This window comes from Microchirus variegatus, assembly GCF_963457635.1.
Source record: "Microchirus variegatus genome assembly, chromosome: 6".
NCBI classification, from domain to species: domain Eukaryota; kingdom Metazoa; phylum Chordata; class Actinopteri; order Pleuronectiformes; family Soleidae; genus Microchirus; species Microchirus variegatus.
The window spans coordinates 30,733,335-30,753,893 of record NC_139807.1 but is presented as its reverse complement, the minus strand read 5'-3'; the positions used below and the strand labels follow the sequence as shown (position 1 = coordinate 30,753,893).

At 39.8% G+C, this 20,559-nt stretch overlaps 1 protein-coding gene across 1 annotated transcript in view; it reads left to right on the top strand.

The window, feature by feature from the left end:
• Positions 1–10,869, top strand: part of pcdh17 (protocadherin 17) — a gene marked incomplete at both ends in the record, with an annotated part of 74,355 nt that extends 63,486 nt beyond the window's left edge. The window contains one exon of the mRNA XM_083890922.1: positions 10,172–10,869. Coding sequence (XP_083747048.1) covers positions 10,172–10,869 — 698 coding nt within the window. The remainder of the gene's footprint in view (positions 1–10,171) is intronic.
• Between the last annotated feature and the right edge of the window lie 9,690 nt (positions 10,870–20,559).

The window sequence follows — 20,559 nt, the reverse complement described above, 5'->3', positions numbered from 1 at the left end:
CAGTTCTCGGGTAAATTATTACTGGTATTACTGTGTTAACTGACTTTACCAGTAGCTTTATAAACAATACAATACTGCATGTTTTAATTGACTGTGCCACTGTTGCTATGACACACACACATATATATATCAATACATTTATTTATTTTTCCATCCTCTATTTTTTCTTACTTTTGACCTCTGTGTTATTGGACTTTTTTTTTTAATATCAACCTCATTCCGTCTTGACATTTTACAGTGGACACTGGGTTGTGAATCATATCAACCAAAGTTGCGATGGTGGATATTATGTGCGTGGGTGTATGTGTCCCTATGGGTATGTATCACCACCCTTCAATTCTTTTTTTTGCCCGTGTATTTTTTCTGTTGCATCTGCACTCGCAGGATTCTTTCCTCAAGGAGTATTAGAAAAAGGGTAGCGTGAAAAATGAGATACCAATAATAGTTTTCTGTTCTTGTAAATCCAACGTAACTACACAATAAAGAGCCGACACTCTGCCTCCTCGAGATTGGAGTACACGACAAAAAAATAGAGTCAGGGGAGGATGTCACTGCAATTCCAACTTTTATTTCAAACAGAACAATAATAATAATAATAAAAAAGAAAATCTTGCCCAAGGACACACCGGCATGTAGTTGAGAGACAACTTCCTCTACCACTGATCCACAGTCGCCCCTTAGTTTGTTGCACATTTTCCACAGTGAAACCGCATCACTGTCTACTTCCTGTTTTTGATATGATGCAGAGTTGGTAAACACAGTGTCCTTTTTGCTTTTAATCAAAGATGTTTCTTTCAAGCAGCTTTGCAATTATTGTCATTATATATCTGTTTCATGTGCTCTAAGCAGTGAAGATTACTTGCAGCTATGGAGCTCGTTCATCCCACTCATTGTTACCCAGTCTGTCTATTGTGCCCAAAAGCGAAGCAATTAACCCTGTCAAAGGAAGCACGATAGTCCTACTAGCTCTGTTTTAAATAAAGAAGAAGCCTCAACAAGTTCTAAAGATTATGTAGAATAAATTAACTGTGTACTAAAGAGCTGATTCCAGTCAAGTGTCTACAACAGTTGCAAAGATTCAAACAACCTGACCGGACCAAATTCACCCTCTTCACTTTCTTTGGACTTCTAATCCAGTGTCTTTTCTATCTCTTCAGTAAGAAATATTTAAAGTGGACCTAGACCGGAAGTTCCAATCAACGCTGTTTTTTAGTGTGTATCTGCGTCATTACCTTGTTCAAGAAGCCCTGAAGGTTCAAAACAAACAGTTCAGCCACTGCTGAGAACGCTGTGTTTTATTGTAATCTCGGGCTCAGCGAGATCTCGAGAAAAAACCCGGTCCGGTTACGTAAACAGCGGTTCTCTGGAACAGCAGATAGTCCTGCTCCGGGCACTAGTCCGGGCACATCCGGTTGCGTACATTGAACCGCAGAAGAAGAATAACGTCCGTTGTGGAGGTGTTTCACGAGCGACAGTGTCTTCTGACTCTGGGTCTGATTCTGGGTCAAAGGTCGTCAAAGGGACTGCGGCGGGGAGTCGTGAAGAAGCTATTTTTAAACGTTGTTAAAACAATGTTTTGATAATGAGTAGCAGTGCATCCACCGTTCCAGAGGGGGGAGCTGCGCTTCTGAGAGCGGGCGTGCTGAATATGTCACTTCCGGGTACTGGCCAATCACAAGACAGTTGGGAAGCCGGGGTGAGATTTGAGTCTGAAATATCGCGGCTGGGAAATAGCGTCAGAAAAGAGGATTTCTATCGGCTCGTTTACAGCAACTAGGAGGTTTTTGACCATATAAACAAGTTAATGTATGTAAGTAGACCTCCATAACTAACATATATGTGCAACAGGACCACTCTATGTGAGCTTTAATTTACTTGAAGGTTTCATAGATGAGGTCACAATAAGAGGCTATATGACTGAACAGACTCTTTGTTATGTACTGTAAACATATGGTGCGCAGTAATGGATTTTGCATCAGATCAATCTAATCAAATCCAATTGAGTCATTCTATGAGAAAAAAAGTATCTTTCTGAAATGTAATGACCTTTAAACTGTATATTCAAAAAGGAATAATGCTCATTATTAGTGTGATTCAACATCATACCATATGGTATCACTGACAGAGAGGTGAATAAAAATGGGAGTATACTGCTTTCATTGCAGGTGTATATAGTGTAATATATCTGGAACCATGCAGCGGGAGAAACTGGAGATTGAACACACCCCTGCTAGCCAAATCATTGCAGTCAAATTTGTCCTTGGTGGAGGCTTCTGCTGCCCATCCCAGTCCGCTGGTGGAACCATGCAGAAGAAAAAGAAGAGGGGGGGGGGGGGGGGAGAGAAAGCGAGATGAATGTCACCCCCGCTCTCGTATGTCATATTGTTAGCCATAGATATGAGGAGAACGCCTCAAGGTTGAACGTGCAGCCGAGACATGAATAATCTATTGCAGGTTTCCTTCGACTAAATAGAGGGAGATGTGTCTGCATGGATTATTTATGCCTTAATATGCACACGGTGAATGGACAATCACCTCTGAGAGCATGAAGACGTTGCAGGGTCCAAGTTAATTGTGTGTGTCTGGAACGCACTGCATGCACTGCATGCTGCGGTGAGAGCCAGTCGTCGTCGTCTCGCTGTTGGAGCACGGTTTTACTCGTAGGGCTTCACATGTTGTGGCTCGGTGATGGATTATAGTAATAGCGTGTGCTGTTTCTGAAAGCGTGGTCAGGTTTGCGTTATTTATTTACACGCTTTCATCCAAATCATTGATCTCGGAGCTTTAGTTGCTCTGTGTCCAGTGCATTTGCCTCACTCCCACTCCACTTTAATTGTAGTCCATTTCGCACACTGGACTGTGGGGCTTCCTCTCTCGTCCTCTTTTCCAGTTCACCTTATCTCCTCTTCAGATGACTGCCTCGACACAGGAAATGTCAGACTGTCTTTGCCTGAGCTCATTTGGCTTCTTCGAAACATTTTGTGAAGTGGCTAAAGCTCATCTCTGCAGCTTAGGAGGGCACTCTCGCAGAAATCTAGGCTGCGGACCCACAACACGGCACAGACAGGCCCCGGCCAAGTGCACTCAAACATGTCCACTCTGCCTGCCTGTCCGCGTCAATGAAAGATTGTATTAGCCCAAAGTTTGTGGTCTTTAAAGCAGCACTCTCGCCTCTAAAGGTCCATGCATCACATAATGTAATCGATTTGGTGGCTTCACAGCTCCTATCAGTAATATTGTCTTTACATATTTGGTTGCGAATGATAGTGGAAATGCTTTAAAAAAGGGCCTAAATAGAAGTTGGCTTTAAAATAAATAAAATAAAATAAAGCCTAAGGTACCATTCAAATGCATTTGAACTGGAAATGTGCATCGGACAGAGTGGTACCATTTGGATGCACATCTGTTGTGACAGACCTGTTTTTTCCTGGGTGCATCCACATAGTGCTGAGATGAAAATACCTCAACGTACAAATGTAGAAAGTAAAGGATGGGACGCTTTTATTTCTTTGGTTCCATCCAGTGTAGCGATTTAAGTCATCTCAGCAGCTCCCAGGGTTTGGTTCTAACAGTAACAAAGGTAGAACAGTTCGTCACACATTTGTTAAAAATATTCATCGAACATTTCAGAAGAAGGAATATATATACATATATATACATTTATATATATATAAATGTATATATATGTATATATATATATACATAGAAATACACACACACACATAGGGTTTAAGAGTGCAGCTAACAATTATTTTCGTAATCCATTAATCTGATGATTATTCTCTTGATTAATCGTTTGGTCCATAAAATATCTGAAAATGTTGGAAAATTTGATTCGCAATCGAAATTGAAAAATCCAAAAAATGTTGTTGCAAATTATTGCAGTCCTAAAAAAAGTTATTTGTTCCTTATGGGATCTGTCAGGAATGCGGATTTGTCTCGAGAACATTATTTTAGTTCAAACCGTTGATATTCAGAAGGCAAGGTTAACAGCAAAAGGCAAAAGTCTCTAACTCACATATTATTGCTAAATGCCACTTGTGCTAATGATGCTTGCTTTGGCACGTGCAAACATCAGCAATGCAGAACTTAAGCCCATATGAATAAACTTGTCTAATACCCCTTTAATAAAATTAAAAAAAAGCTGCCCCAGTTCTATTGCACCACAGCAAACAAGCAAGTGGCTGCAGTGAAAATTAGCAGCGTGGTGTTGGTTTGCAATCGCTTGGCTCCTCAAACCAGCAGAGATGTGTCACGCTATTTAAAACCGATATGTAAATGAACCAAAGCTTAAAACATTTGCTTTGGAGTCTATGAAAAGCGAGCCTTTGGATTTGACTGCTGTTAAAGGCTGCTGTGTGTTTTTTAGCTTTCTTGGGTTTGTCTAACCTGTGAACTTTTTTTTAAAATTTCATCAAAATTGGAGGAAAAGCAATTTTGCTGAAAGACTGTTGATATTTAAACCCAATAGCAAAATAAACACACTTCCACTTCCCTTCAGTGCTTCTTCAGACTCTTTGCCCTTCTCAATTCATGCTCATACATTGCACAGGCAATATCACAAAGGCAGAAGATACAACAATAATAATAATATATTAGCACTTTTAACACTTTTAACACAACAGTTTGAAACAAGCAAAGAAAGTATTAAAAAATAACACGTACAACCAGACAACGTTAAAATACAACCTAGCAAAAGTTCCTCACGTAGTTCCTCAAGCAATAACAGCATACATACATGTGACGTCCACCTCAATTCCGTTCAATTCTCCGAGGTCTCTACCATATTCTGACTGGCCATTGGGGGCAAAGGGAGAAATCGTGGTGGACCTTCAAGTGATCACATTTATTCAGTTTTCACCATGCCTGCAGGCATCATTCCTCCATGCTGGCACTTTTTTTTTTTTTTTTTTTCTTTTCCCATGGACTTAACCATGCCACCCATTTTTCTTCCGCAGTCCAAATAAATCTAGTTGAAAACTCCAAAGGGTCTCACTGCATCCAAAGGGGAACCTGCTCCATCTCTTTCCCCTGGTAGTCCTTAAATTAGCACTCCCCATTAGGACATGCCAGATTTACCCTTTCTTGCTCCCACTGCAGCCATTCTCCCATGTCTCCTCATCTCCTCCTTCCTTTGTCCTTTACACGAATACCCATTGTTGCCAAATGACTATATATGTGTATACATATACACACATACATATATATATGTGTGTGTATTAGGTCTGTCACTATATGATTTTGAACATGGGATGTGAAGTTTATGTTCGAACCATTCTTACTCGTTGGAAATGTCGGTGACCTTTCCTATTTAAGTACTACCCCTTAGAATCCAGCAGAGGGCATACATAAAGTTTCGTCCGTATCGTATGACATTGTCAAGGACAAAAAGTGACAACATCTTGGAAATGCAAGCTTGGCTCATAAACCTGTGTCATGTTCTTAGCACGTGTTCTCATCTGCAGGTAATATTGTAAATTTAAAAAAAAAGCGCCAAACTCAGTCCTGAATAGCAAATAACAAATGTTAAACTGCTAAAAAGAAATCTTGTCATTAGTAAATACGGTGTGGACACCCCTGATCTAGAGCCACAGGTTGCAGACCCCTGGCCTTGACTAACATTAAAGGTGCATTATGTAATAAATCCCATAAAATCCTCCTAATATGTCACAGAGACTGAGAAATAATGTTCATATAACAAACTGAACTCACCAACAACAACAGTACAGACAAAATATTTGCATTCAAAAAAATATTTTGCAGACTGCAAATCATGTCTATGTTTTGAAATCATGTTTTGGCGTCATGTGGCGCCACCTACTGCCGTCTACCAATCATTGCAGTCAGTAGAGTCTCTGCTGCCGAGCAACCACGGGTTGCCAGTTACGTCAGAAAACGGAAAACCTAAAAGACCTCTGTATTTTCGAATTTTAATGTAGTAACTGTTTTTGGCCACATTCTTACATATGGCGCCTTTAACTACATACTGCATTAACTAACATAACGTAACTTAGTTGCAAAAACACGAACACAAAAGTGGCTACTACCAGATGCTTTACATTAAAAACGTATGTGATAACTGAATATGTGTTCCTCAGTGAACATTATGTTTTTGCAATGGCTGCTCGTGGCTATGTAACAAATGCATCAGCACAACTGTGGTAATAACAGCTTGGTACTTTATGTAATTGAGAATTATTATTTTTTTTTTCTCAGTCTGATTTCTGCTTTTCCTCAATGTATAAACTGTCAAATTATATTATATGATATAATTTGACGTGACAGTGTCATAGTGATGTTTTTTCAATAACAAGGCCACTCCTGAAAAGGTTTGAAACAAGCTTGCGTGATACCTGCTGCCTTCTTCTATTTAGTGGCTGTCCTTTGTTTCCATCTTTATCTGTCGTCCTGTTAAAATCAATCATTACAGACTTTAAACACATTAAAACATAATCACTTAAAGAAGCCCTCTCATAATTGTTTCTCTAACACTGGAGGGTTCGGGTGGATGTCTTTTGTCAGCCTTGGCAACTGTCTGCACTCCATTAATATGCATTAGACTGGGCTAATAACACAGTATAGACCTAGGGAGACTTTTAAAGCGGAACTAGACCGGAAGTTTATCGCTGTTTTTGTTGGTGTGTATCTGCGTCATTACCTTGTTTATGAAGCCTGACGGTTAGAAACAAACAGTTCAGCCATTGCTGAGAACGTTGTGTTTTATTGTAATCTCGGGGCTCAACGAGATCACTGAAAATCCCGTAATAGTTACGTAAGCAGCGGTTCTCCTGAACAACCGATTGTCCTGCTCCGGGAGGTAGTCCGGGGCACATCCGGTTACGTACATTGAACCGCAGAAGAAGAATAACGTCCGTTGTGGAGGTGTTTCACGAGCAACAGTGTCTTCTGACTCTGGGTCTGACTCCGGTTTAAAGTCATAAAAGGGACTGCGGCGGGGAGTCGTGACGAAGCTATTTTTAAACACTGTTAAAACAATGTTTTGATAATGAGGAGCAGTGCATCCGCCGTTCTAGAGGGGGGCGCTGCGCTTCTGAGAACGGATGTGCTGGATAGTACTGGCCAATCACAAGACTCTGTCTTCTGGGGGTGAAAGTTCACTCTGAAATCTCGCAGCAGAAAAACACTGTCAGAAAAGAGGATTTCTATCGGCTAGTTTACAGCAACTAGGAGGTTTTTGACCATAAAAACAAGTTAATATATGTAAGTAGACCTCCATAACTAACATTTATGTGCAACAGGACCACTCTATGTGACCTTTAAAGTGTTAAAGGTTGTTTGCTGTCTGTGTGAATGACAGTGGGTGGGTGGGTTAGGGGCTCTGATCAGTTTGGGTGCTCGAATTATGCATGTGCGGATTGAGCCGCATTACGGTTCGAGTGGGTAAAAACACCTGTGCGTGAGCTTGTGATTGCATGATGCATGATTTGTGCAGTTGTGCATGTGAGACTCTGTCTCTTAATGTCCTCTAAGTGTGCAGCGGTGCGTCATTTCAGACTGAGTTTCAGCCTCGCAGATGCTCGGGAAAACGCAGCTCGTGCGGACGCTCGTGCAATATGCACAGCTTTCTGGAAACGGCGGTGTTAAAACAAAGCTCACGTTATTTCTGGTTATTGTCCAATGGAACGAGATATTGAAAATAAATAATTATTTATAACTCAATTAGAAGTGTGTAAGAATCAGTGACATCAAGACAACAATCTTCTTTCTCCTTCGTTAGTTTAAATGCATTGAGTTTTTGTGAAGCAGAGCTGTTGTGCTTCACCTCTGTAAAGTAAGGCTCTTATATTATTATTATTATTATATTAAAATTACATAAAAGACTTATTCTGAGGCTATGGAATTGTAAAATGCACTGTTATTTTTATAAAATGTATCATACTTATGGGTTTTTTTATTCTCTTTATGCCAAAAATGTAACTTTCTGGACCTTTAACAATTGTTACAGGATTTCAAATTTGAAACCATCGCTGTTTTTAAGCCATTTAGACCAATATAACACTGTCAATAATAGCATTGAAAACAAGAAACAATGTATTATTTGTACCATTTTCATTTGTTGAATGTGTACTTTTGGGATATTGTTTGGCTTGTCTTGCTTTCATCCCACCCAGCCAATGGAAGAAAAAAGAAAAAATCCATTTGTGGCAAAGCAGATGCTCTATTTTTTTTTTTTTTTACCCAGTTTTTCTCTTCACACCCAAGAGGAGAAGGAAATGTGCTCCTTTTTCATTTTATTAGTTTTTTTTTCTTCTTTTTTTCCCCCCAAGTTCTGCATCCATTTGACACAGACATGAGCACTGCCGTAATCAGCCAGAGTGTGCATCCTTCTGAATAGAGATGAAAGAGGGGAACGTACACACACACACACACACACACACACACATACACACACACTTACGTGCACTCACAACAAGAAGGAGCCCACAACACAAACACACCGGGGAGAAGCACAAACCATTTGGCACACTCGGCCTGTCTAGGGAGGCCTTCAAAGCCCACTGACATGAATGTATGATAACGGCACTATGCCTTTGCCAAACTTTCAACTGTTGTTGTTTTTTTTCCCTCTCACTCCCTCTCCATCCTTTCTGCATGCTCTGCCATCCCCTTGATCAGAGCCTTGGAAAGTGCTAGCAGGTGTCCCTGAATCCCCCTGGAAAGGTGTTTGTTTGTTTGGACTGGGACACCCGTAGTTGGCTCTTTCTTCTTTACATCATTTAATTTGGCTCTATGTTATATTCCAAACTTTAAGCTCCTACTCTTTGTACTGCACCATTCAATATACCCCCTTCACCACTGATCAAAAGACCTGTTTAATCCCAGGTTTAAACTGTTTTTTTGACTGGGAATGACAGGTCAAATGACTGCAGGACCATGTAGTTTACTGTATATTAGCGGGAAGTGCAACACACTAATTGCCGACATTTCTGGTCCAAACTAGTGTGTAATAATTCCATGCCATACCATGAAGATGCACATTATGTTTTCTGTCCATTAGCATAGCTTTTGGTCATGAATGTGTTTAGCGAACATTACTTTATACAACTTGGGATATATAAATTCCTATTTTTATGTCATTTTATTAGCATCTTAGCAGCAATTTAAATTCAACATCGGAAGTCCTGTTTAACAAGTTCTCGCCAACATCTTAATAGATCAGGGTTTATTGTGCCCTTCTTATGCTGCGTTCCCGAGCCCATCCAAATAAAAAAATGGGATGTGGGACTTATCCTACCTGAATTGTACTAGCTCCTACTTCGAAGCGTTCCAGCAATTGAAGTCGAATGTTAGAAAACATGGACGATAGATTTATGTTTGAAGAGGCGTTTTGACTGTCAGCAATTCAGTCTACTAACATACACAAGCGAGCCGTATATGTAAAAGCCATACATATAACGTCATGAGTGTACTTTTACCGTAGCCCTACATTTCTTCATGCTAATGGTTAACAACGACGACATAATTTCACGCCATAACATGAAAAACAAGTTGTGATTGAAATTGCTGTGTTTGAAACAACTCTACACGCAGAAAAGTAAAGTTTATAGCCTGTTCATGTGACTCCATGGGCGCCGCCATTATTCTCCGACGTCATTTTGGTGACTTTGCGAGTAGGAGGTCCCACTTCGACAGGTATTCCAGTGCACTTTTTCTCGTTGGAGGTAGTCCCACGTCCAACTGGTTTGGATGGGCTCTGGAACGCAGCATTATTCATGATGTAAATAGCTATACAGATCCAGAAAGTCTTCTGGATCCAGTGGATCAAAATGTAAATACTTCAAGGTGCCGGTGTATAAAATGCAGGTGACAAGGTTTTTGAGACTCAGCAAAGATCTGCACTCTCTGAGTGATCTTGTTGTGGCTGTTTTCTTTTTCCTCGGACTTAATTTGTTCCCATTGTGTTTGTGACACAGGGAGTGGAACAAAACCACTTGACTGGCAATTGGAATGTTATTAATCACATTTTTTTGTCTAACTGTAACCTGGGTAACCTCATTTTAGTGTAAACAGTAGACTATAGTAGCACTATGATGTTTGCTTTGTCATTTTCTCATTCGTTCTTGATGTTTTACTATATTCTATGCAACCCTGACACCAATATAACTTTTTTTTCCCCATCTCCCCCCCCTGCCTTTCTTTCCATCCACAGATGAGGATTGTGTGAATTGCACTGAGGAGTGCCGTGTACTGGGTCATTCTGACCGCTGCTGGATGCCCCAGTTCCCCGCTGGAGGAAACCAGGCAGAGGGCATCGACTACCGCAACAATATGTTTGTGCCAGCGGGGATGGAAACCGTTCCCGAGACGGAGACCTACGAGACGGTCAACCCCAATGGCAAGAAGACGTTCTGTACGTTTGGGAAAGAGAGACGTGACCACACTATTCTTGTCGCCAATGTCAAGCCCTACTTAAAGGCGAAACGGGCGCTCAGCCCACTTCTCCAAGAGGTGCCGTCAGCCTCAAGCAGTCCGACCAAGGGTTGTTCCACCGCATCTCCCTGCTCGTCAGTCAAAAGCCCAGCGGACGGGGCTGAAGGCAAACCTCCTCCCGCCACCTGCTCTGGGCACTATGGTCCTCCTGATGGTCAGTTCCTATCACCAACCAAACAAAGCAGGGAGCAGGGGGTGTACCCCCCCTTGCCTCCCTCAGACCCAGTGGCCAAGGTGCTCGCGGAGGCACGCTCCCGGATCAGCCAAGAGGCGACGGGCGAAATCGAGTGTCCACTGGAGCAGATGGAGCCCGACGCGAACCGTGACGGAATGGACGCCGACCAGGTAGTGAGAGACATCGACAAACTATTGCAGGACTGCAGAGGAAGTGAGGCCACCGGCACGCTCAGGAAGTGACACAGAGGACTGCAAAATAAAACAAAGAACAAAATGGAGCGGTAGATACAGGAATAGGAGGCTATTCCCGACAAACTCTCATACAAAACTGTCACCAAAACGAATCAAAAAGTTGAATGACTCTTACCACAGGAGCTCTTTCCTCTGTATTTGTTGTTGAAAAGTACCCACTCTGGTCCCATGATTGGAACATTTATTATGTCAGTCACCCAGTTTTGGTGCTGAGATCCGTATCAACAGGAAAAAAAAAAGAAGAAAAAAAAACGAACTTGGTTACAAACGTGAATTCTGCTGAATTTATAAACTCTTTTTTTTGTTGTTTTGGATTCTTAAGCAAATCGCAGAGGCCTCTCTGCCTCTGGCACCTCGCAAGCTCTTATCTAAGTGCCCACCAGCTCATAAAGTGTGTTGTTCATGGTCTCTCGTGAAAGCCCTACATTTCTCAGTGTGCATAGATGGATTTTTCTGTTTTGTGTGATGGCCATAGAAACTGACTGGGAAAAAAAAAAGAAAAAAAAAAAAAGGACTACTCGTGGTCAGACGTGACAATCGACACCGAAACAGGAAAAAAAAAAAAAAATAGTTCTAATCTATTTGGGACATTGAAAGACCAAAATACACAAAGCAACCTTATCTTTTTTTTTCCTGACATTAATATACAGTAGGTGTTTAATGTGTGATGAATCCTGTATCTGAACATGAAGAGATTGGTAAATCAGGGGTTTGTTCACAACGGTTGTTCGTGGACTTGGGGGCTGTGCTTCGATGGAGAACTATAAAAACAGTGTAACCCATGTTTCACGCGTCATGTAGCCACATTTGTAAGTTGTGTCTCTTCCATGCCGATATTTAAACGTCCATGTTGCTGACTGGTGTAATTGCGCGCAACGATTTTATACACGTGCACCACACTTTAACACAAACACTTATTCACATAAGCGCCGATGCCCTTACACGCACGCAAACACACACACTCACATGTATACGTTATTGCTTACACACACACACACACACACACACAACTGGCCATCTGTGTAAATGTCTTATTACATGTACATCATCAGCTTTTAGTCCCTTGTGTACAGTGAATAATCACGTTGTGTGACTCCGCCTTAAGGCAATCACAAGTTGTATAAAAAAAAAAGGGACATTTTTTTCCTCGACTGTGAAAAAAGAGAGATCTATATGATCGTATAGATGACTATATGTACGAAAAACTCATGTATAGTGTCCAAAAATTAACTAAATATTTATACATTTTTTAAGAAAAAGAAGAAAAAAACGAAGAAATGAGGAAAAAAAAAAAGTGTCCTCGAGTTACGGTCAAATTGTGGGTTATGAACTCGATGAACTGGGGGAAAAGGACACTGCCAATCATTTTGACGACACGTATCCAAAAATAAAAATGAACAAGAAAATGTCCCTTCACATTATCGCTATACATACTATCATTATATGTGTAAATGTATCCAGTTTAGATGTGTTTACATCGGGAAAAAAAAAAAATTGACATATTTTTATTATTTTACTGCAATTTCTGTGCATTTGAGCCAAATTGTTACGTGTACAAAAGCTATATTGTGTATTTTATTAAATTAATATATAGTTGTGTTGCAATATACATGGGCTTATATTGTATTTTGGCAAAAGTTGCCTTAGTAGCTGTCGAACTCTGTGAGTTTGCTTTAGTTTGGGTTTTTGTTGGTCTTTATTTTCCTACCCCCCCCCCCCTTTTTTTTCCCTCTTTACTCTGCACCTTTGCAGTTCTATAGCTTCAGTGCTTTTGAGATGTCGCCTCTTTTTACCCACGAGGTCCGGCAGCTGGATCGAATACAATAACTGTTGAAAGCTTAATGAGCCAGCTGATCAATAATATCATTCAAAACCGACTACAAAGAGCAACAACCACACGACACACACACAGTTTTGAATATTTTTACTGAGCAGATTTTTACAGGGCAGCTATTTTCTTTACAATAACAAAGTTATGTGTGTTTTGTGTTCAATTTTCTTTTTACTTTCTGTCCAAAAAAACAAAAAAAACAACAAAAAAAAAAATACCTGCCATATACAGAAAGTCGAAAACGGTTTCCTTGGTGATCATAAAAACTGCCTTACTGTCTCTGCGGAGAGCTTGTTGTATCTGTGGAGCTTGTGACTGCTTCTGAAGCCCTGGTCCACCAGAATGTGCATTTTCTATAAAGGACCCGGAAGAGGTTCTTTTTTTTTCAGCAGTCCGCGTAAAGTTCATGTGTGTAAACTCCTCCTCCTCGATATGTGTTCAAATTCTAATATGCTTTGTGGGGAGAGAAGCTCTCTTCTCTGAAAACTCTATCTCTTTGGATTCGATGTGCTCTGTAGCTGTTGAGACAAGATGGTTTGTACAACCAGGTGTCTTCACATTCAGGCTTTCTTAAAGAAAAAAAATAAATGATAGACATTTATTTTTTTGAAAAATATCGGCACATTTTTAGGCCACTCTCTGAAGTTAGAACGGGAAAAACGCTTTTTTCTAATATTCCCTGAAAATACACAGAACAGTAGAGGTTGTTAGGGTTAGACGTGTTTTTTGGAAAAAATGTGACCACACAATCATCAAAATCTATGTAAGATTCAGCCACGAGGGGGGACAGTGACTCTGAACAGTGCCGATATAACATTATATCACACATTCTCATGTTATTCTGCTGTTTTTTTTGTTGTTTTTATTCTACACATTTTTCATTTTACGTCATTATTTCTTTGCTTTTTTCCCGTTTGCTCTTCAGCTGTTTGCACACTCATCTCTGAGGAGCAAAGTAACTGCCTTTTTCCTCTGCTCTTTCGTCTGGAAAAAAAAAAAAATTGGTTTCAGTTTACCCTTTCTTTTTTTTATCTCGGGAGATGGCAGAGGCTGTTTTTAGAGACGATCTTGGAGGATTTGACGGAGCAGGAGGGAATTTTTTTTTTTTTGTTCAGGCTATTTTAAAATTAGATTGTTTTTGTGATCTGGATGCGTCGAGAACGCTTGACATTCGCGTCGTACAAAACGCTACGAATTTGCCGTTCGGTGTCTGAGCCGAACAAAATACTACAACACAGATGCAGACCCAGGCATTTCAGCAACTCACTGCCTTTTATTTACACTTATTGCCTCTTAAAGGTAAAGTGAAGGCTCAAAGAGGAGGCTATAGAGGACTAATGTGACATTTCCACTCTGTCCTCACGCTGTCCTCGTTTCTTTATTTTTATCCCATTGTGCTCAGTCTTCATGCCGGATCAAGTGTTTGTGTGCTTAAATTAAATGTCATGCCATTGTTGTCTCACCAAACAACCCACTGTTTTTTTTTCTATTTCATTTCTGATGCCTGCACACTATACATTTAGGCGACGTTCATACTACTCCACTTTCGTTTGAAGGTAGAATTTGTCAAATCTAGCTACATTTTACTGGTTATTTGCAGTTAGCTGAAGACGATTTATGAGCCTATGTAGCCTTCAGTTAGCCTTAAAACTCAAAAGATGTTGTTCATTGTGGGCGGTTGTAATATGCTGGTCCAAAATGGCAGCAACCAAAGCCCCTTAAAGCCTTATATCGGGGTAATGAAAAAACACCACCGACACCAACAACAGTTGATAGAATCAGGTGATTACTTAGAAAATAGTGTTGTACAGTGTATTAGCAGACAGAAGACAATGCTCATTAAGTATCGAAAAACTTATATTTAAACGTATTTACTAGTTGGCACAATATTATTGTGAATTGGGCATTGTTATAGCATCCCATGATATAAAACAAACAAGTTTGTTTGTGCACAAACAAACGTACCTGAATGGTACGTGATGCACGGTTTTGTGAGGTTGTGCGGTACACAGATCACTTGTTTGTTTTGAAATGGAAATTGCAGTAGTATGGATGTAGCCTTGATTCAAACTCTTATTATTTTTGACCAACATCCAAACAAAACACAGGCAAAGAGTGGGTCAACCCTGGGTCAAGTCATTTACGCAGATTCAGACAGTCACATGTCACCGCTAAAGGCACATCATTTGGAAGCGCTGTCCCCCTCTAATGGCTTCTGGCCCGGCCACCATCTCACAAATGGAGGCGGTGAAATGGGCCGGCTCCAGTGGAAGGAAGGAAGGAAGGTGTTCTTTAAAGCCATGGTCCCCCCCCCCACACCCCTGTCTCAGGCTATTTGCTGTTTAATAGAGCGGAGGCTGCAGCTGAAGTCAACATACAGTTAGAGATTGAAACACAACGTGAGGCCACTCATTATCGTCTAATTAAAACGCCCGCCGCTGTCGTCATCGTACGCGCTGTTGTGGCGGTGCGTTATATGTACGCAGATCTGGAGCGGGTTATTTATTTTTTTTGCCCACTTGAGACTGTTTGTTTTTTTTTAGCGAGTGATTAAAGACGGGGGGGGGGGGGCCTCGTTGAATTGCCTCTGGTCTCTCTGACTCACTGACTTACACTGATGCAGGTGCACACACTCGGATAACACGCCATTCTGGTTAGTTAAAACAAGCACCTGATGTTTTGTCCGTGTCGATCCCCCCCACCCCCCCACCCCACCCCCACCTCTCAAGCCCACACTGCTGATCACTTTTAGGGCTCCACGCTACAACAGGCATCTGGTGAAAAAGACCAGGGACATTCATTTGTATGGATTATTTCAACTGCTATATTGTCTAAAGGCTGTGTTCATTGTGATCTATCTGAAGAAAAAAAAAAAAAAAGACAAAAAAAAGATCAAATAAAAAAGCAATTACTAATAACGTTTGCTCTTGTCTTTGTGTGAATTAGCCGAGAAATAAGCTAGTCATGGATTTGATTTAATTTCTCATTTCCCGAGAGAAAACCTCCCACATCTAATCTTCTCTTCTTTACTCTCAGGTATCCGAACGGCCAGTTTTTCCTTGTCGAATAGGATTGCATTGTTTACTTTTACAGCTCCGGCTTGAAAAAAAATTGAAATCGGCTTTTTTTTCACTTGCCTTCACATGCACATATGCGAGCATCTCATCTCACACTTAAGCACACACGCACACATACGCTGACTGAAATGTTGCTTCAGGCAAATGGTTCTTCAGTCAGCGCATTAATTCACATTTTGGCTGAACAAAAGATTACTCATCATGCTGTTTTTATGTATTTATTTATTTATTTTACACTTTTCTCTGAGGCAAATTGGCACCTGGAATTCTATATATTTTCTCGGATAGATTGTTTTTGCTCTGCTCTGTAGCTGGAGAACATCAACAACCAGGTACATGTGTATCATGTACATACAAATGCTAATAACTGTCTGTTTTATTTTATAAACATCGTACCAATTTGGTTAGTTTTAGCACACCTAAAAAAGGGTAACCACAATTTTACATTATTTTTGTGATTGCAATTATTTTATAATGAGTATTGTTTTCACTTATTTACTATGTTGTGGTGCAACACAAATATTGCGAGAGGGAGGGCGGAACCTTTGTTTCCCAACAGTTTCCCGGGGAATGGTTAGGGGGCGCAACCGCTGCCGGTTCTTCAGCGACAACCTGTCGTGGCTGAAAAGCGACAACCGCGTATTTACGTCTCCCTCCTTCACCTGCGTAATACAGGTCAGTGTGTTTGTACGCCATGATTTCGCTACATGACTTTGTTTTATATTAACAAATATTAATAGCGCGGGTGTTCGTAGCATAGTTAGCTAATGTTTTTATGACTAAATGACAGGGGGCAAACAGGAAAGTTACCCCGCGAGGACGCCATTTTGTGCCGCGCGCTGCTGCAGTTGCACTATTTAGAGCGGAAATAAGTGCAAAATAAGTTACAAGTCTCTGTTTAATGTGAAAATGTGTTATTGTTATATAAATAAAAATGTCGATTGAAATGCTGAAGGCATTCAAGTGTAATGTTTCAATGTCTTTAAATTGAAACATACATGGAACAAACATAAAAAATATTGGATTTGATTAAGACAAATATATTTGATATTTCATATCAATATATCTCATACTTTTTATAATAAAACATTAATAGATAGGATAGAGAAACATTTAAATAATACAAACAAACCCATTAGATTGTTAGTCAACTATTTAAGACTCAAGACTATAACTAGGACTAAATCAAAGTTTGCTGTCAAAATGTACACTGCTTTCTTGTGTCTGTTCTCAGGTTCCTCTCCTTCTTCAGTCATACAGTATTTTAACAAATATCCATTGCAGACCCTCATTTTCCCTTTGAGTCGGGTAAGTGAGGCATTTTTTGGTTCGGTAACGTTCGGCATTTCCGACGCATAGCAGCGGCTCTCTGTGTTTCATTAACTCACACGACAGACCAAGCTAAAACAGCAACAGAGTGTAAATGAAACTTTCAACTCTTAATAGTGGCTGAAATAAATGAATAACTTTCAAATCAAAATTGCATGTGTGAAGCAATGTCGTTTGCAACTCAAAGGCCTCAATTGAATTCACAAATTAGACTTTATTGTCACCGAACGGTGTGCAATAGAACAAAACTGCATGTCAGTGACTGCAGAATAAAAAGGTAGGTTAAAGAAAAGCATATAATATACAAAAATTACATTAAAAAGGAGTATGCACATATATTGCACGGTAAAATAAGGCAAGGGAACGTGACTGTGTAGCAGCAGGGAGCAGCGCAGTCTGGTCAGAGTTCACGATTCTGTGCCTGAATTATAAATGTAACTCATACAGCTTGGAACAGTTCATATTGTTAAGTTGAGTTATTAACCATATAACGCCAAACGTATCACCTGATGTATACAATTATAGGAAACCCGACAGAGATGCGAGAGATGTGTAGGAATGCAGGGTGCATCTTTGTCTGAACGACTGTTTTCAAGCCTATCGTCACTCAAAATAAAAAGGTTGTGAACTGCAAAATGAGTTAAAGTAACCAAAATGTTATGTCTTCCAGACCTTCCACCCTTCCAGTTCCATTGCTGCATTGTTTTTGTTGTATTTGTTGCATTTGTTTGTGAATATTTGACCATTATCACCCGCTGTATCAAATATGATACAAATTAAAACTCCTATATGGAAATTGATATTTGAATTTATATATTTGTTTATTCAGAATGACCATTAAAGGCTCCAGTTTCAAAGAATTTGAATTTTCTGTCAATTATTTAATGGTTTGGGGTTTAAAGGGTTAATGTTTATACACAATATCTAGATATTAGTATTAGTGAAGCCTGTATTTTAGAGCTGCAACTAACGATTATTTTGGTAATCGATTAATCTTTCAATTATTTTCCCGATTAATCGATGAATCGTAAACATTTTAAAAAACGTTAATCAATGTTTGTCAAACCTGGAAATTATGATGTTCTCTAATGTCTTTTTTTGCCCGCAAACCAAAAGTATTCAGTTTTATTGATTTCTTTGTTATGTGGAGCAAAGAAACAAAGAAAATATTCACATTTAAGAAGCTAAAACAATCAGAAATCTTGTTTTAATCATGAAAAAAGCTTCAAACCGATTATCGATTATCAAAATAGTTGACGATTAATTTAGTAATCGATTCATCGATTCATAATCGTACACACTATTAGCATTAGTTTAGCATTAACAAATATAACATTTTTCATTTATAACGCATCAATACTCATTAGTATGTAGTTATTATATAAAGTATTACCTACATCTCTTTCATGTACAGAGCAGAACATACCATCCACTGGCAGCGGCAGATTTGACCTCCCTGTTATTGGTTTGTTTCCTGAACAAGAGTAGTAAACAAACTTTTAAAAGCCGTCTGGTGATAAAAGTATTAGTGCATCGGAATGGGTTTTTAATGTTCTTTTACAGTGTTTTCCAATACAAAATGACCGACCGTGGAAACTAATGACACAACATTACATTTATCTCTGGAAACTATTCCATCATCGCGGTTAATTGTAAAAGTACATATGGCAGCAGGCGCTTGTGACTACATGCATCAGCGAGCCTGCTGTCTCACTAAGGACATTCCATTTTTCCAGAATGCAGTCTTTGTAAATGCCACTTCAGGACGATCGCATCCTAACTGCTCCAATAACTCACTCTTTCCCTCCGCTAAAGAGATTCAGCACTCGAACCATAAAACAAAAGACGTCTCGTGTTCGTCGCTGTCTCAAGAATCCGTGTCTGTATTTTTTCAAACGAGCTGCGGTGGTGGTAATGTTAAGAGTTTTATGTGTCGAAATAAATTCAAATACATGAAGGTACATCATTTGCGGAATTATTCATTATTTTTTCAGACGAATAGATCAAATTAAATGTAATTTTCGACCACAGAGGGAGTGTGTTAACCTATGCTGGATATGCAGAGCATTGGTATGCACCAAAGCCTTTTTTTTCTTTTTCGAACTAATCGCCTCAAGGCAGATATTAATTAAAAGCATGGCAGAGGTACTCTCTTAAAAACACAGTTTCTAGGACAGCAGCGGCTACCTGCAGCGCTGTCTCATTTGACCCCAGAGTTTTTTTTTTTAATTCTACAGCATACTGTTTCCTTCCTCTTCTTGTACATGTCAATCACTCTCAAACATAGTCATTAAGAATGTCATACAAACAGAACAGACAACCTGAAAACACATATTAACATTTGACCGCATGCACAGAAATCACATACCTGCGAGAGACGAATGCGTGTGTGTGTGTGTTAGTCGAACATACATCGAGGCGATTGTAATGGCCAGTGATTTCAGGGCGGCACTGGGTAGAAAAATCATATTTCTGCATCGTAATTAAGGTCCTTGATCCAAATAACTGCGCTAATGGGATTTAATCAAGTGGTGTTCTGTATTGAGCTGGCAACAAAAGGCAAATGGAGAGTTCTTTTCAGCGAGGAGGAGAGAAGACTTTCATCATGTTCCATTGTTAGAGAACAAGGGTCCTCCTTTCAGGCCGTTTTCAAGAAGGAACCGTAAATTGAAATGTTTGTGTATGTTGTGTGTGTGTGTAATAGTGTAATAGGCATTAAATGGTTATGGATAAGGTTAGGTCAAAATGTATTGAAGTCGATGTAGAGTTGCTGTGCAAACCTGCGTATGTGTGTGTGTGTTCCAGGTATTACTCATGTGGTGAGAACCTTAATCTGAGTCCCATTATGGGGATTCGTCTTCCTTATGGGGACACAAATAAAGTCCAAATAATGTGAATTATTACAGGCAAAGACCTGTTGCATGGTTAGGATGAGGTTAGGGTTAGGGTGAGGACAGTAGGAGTCAATGTCAATGTCCACTGAAGTCATGGAAACCACACGCTGTGTGTGTATATATGTATATATGTATGTCTTTGTGTGGACCAAAGAAGAAAAAAGATATATATAAAAAAAATCAGTTTATTGTCTTTAAAGGCGCCATATGTAAGAATGTGGCCAAAAATGGTTACTACAATCAAATTCAAAATAACTAGGTCTTCTAGGTTTCGTTTTTTGACGTAACTGGCAACCCGTGGTCGCTCGGCAGCTGAGACTCTACTGACTGCAATGATTGGTAGACGGCGGTAGGTGGCGCCACATGACGCCAAAACATGATTTGCAGTCTTCGAAATATTTTTTTTTTAATGCAAACATTTTGTCTGTACTGTTGTTGTTGGTGAGTTCAGTTTGTTATATGAACATTATTCCTGAGTCTCTGTGACATATTATGGCCAGTTGCTTTAGATTCATCTTTGTCAATACAAAGTAACTTGATTACAGAT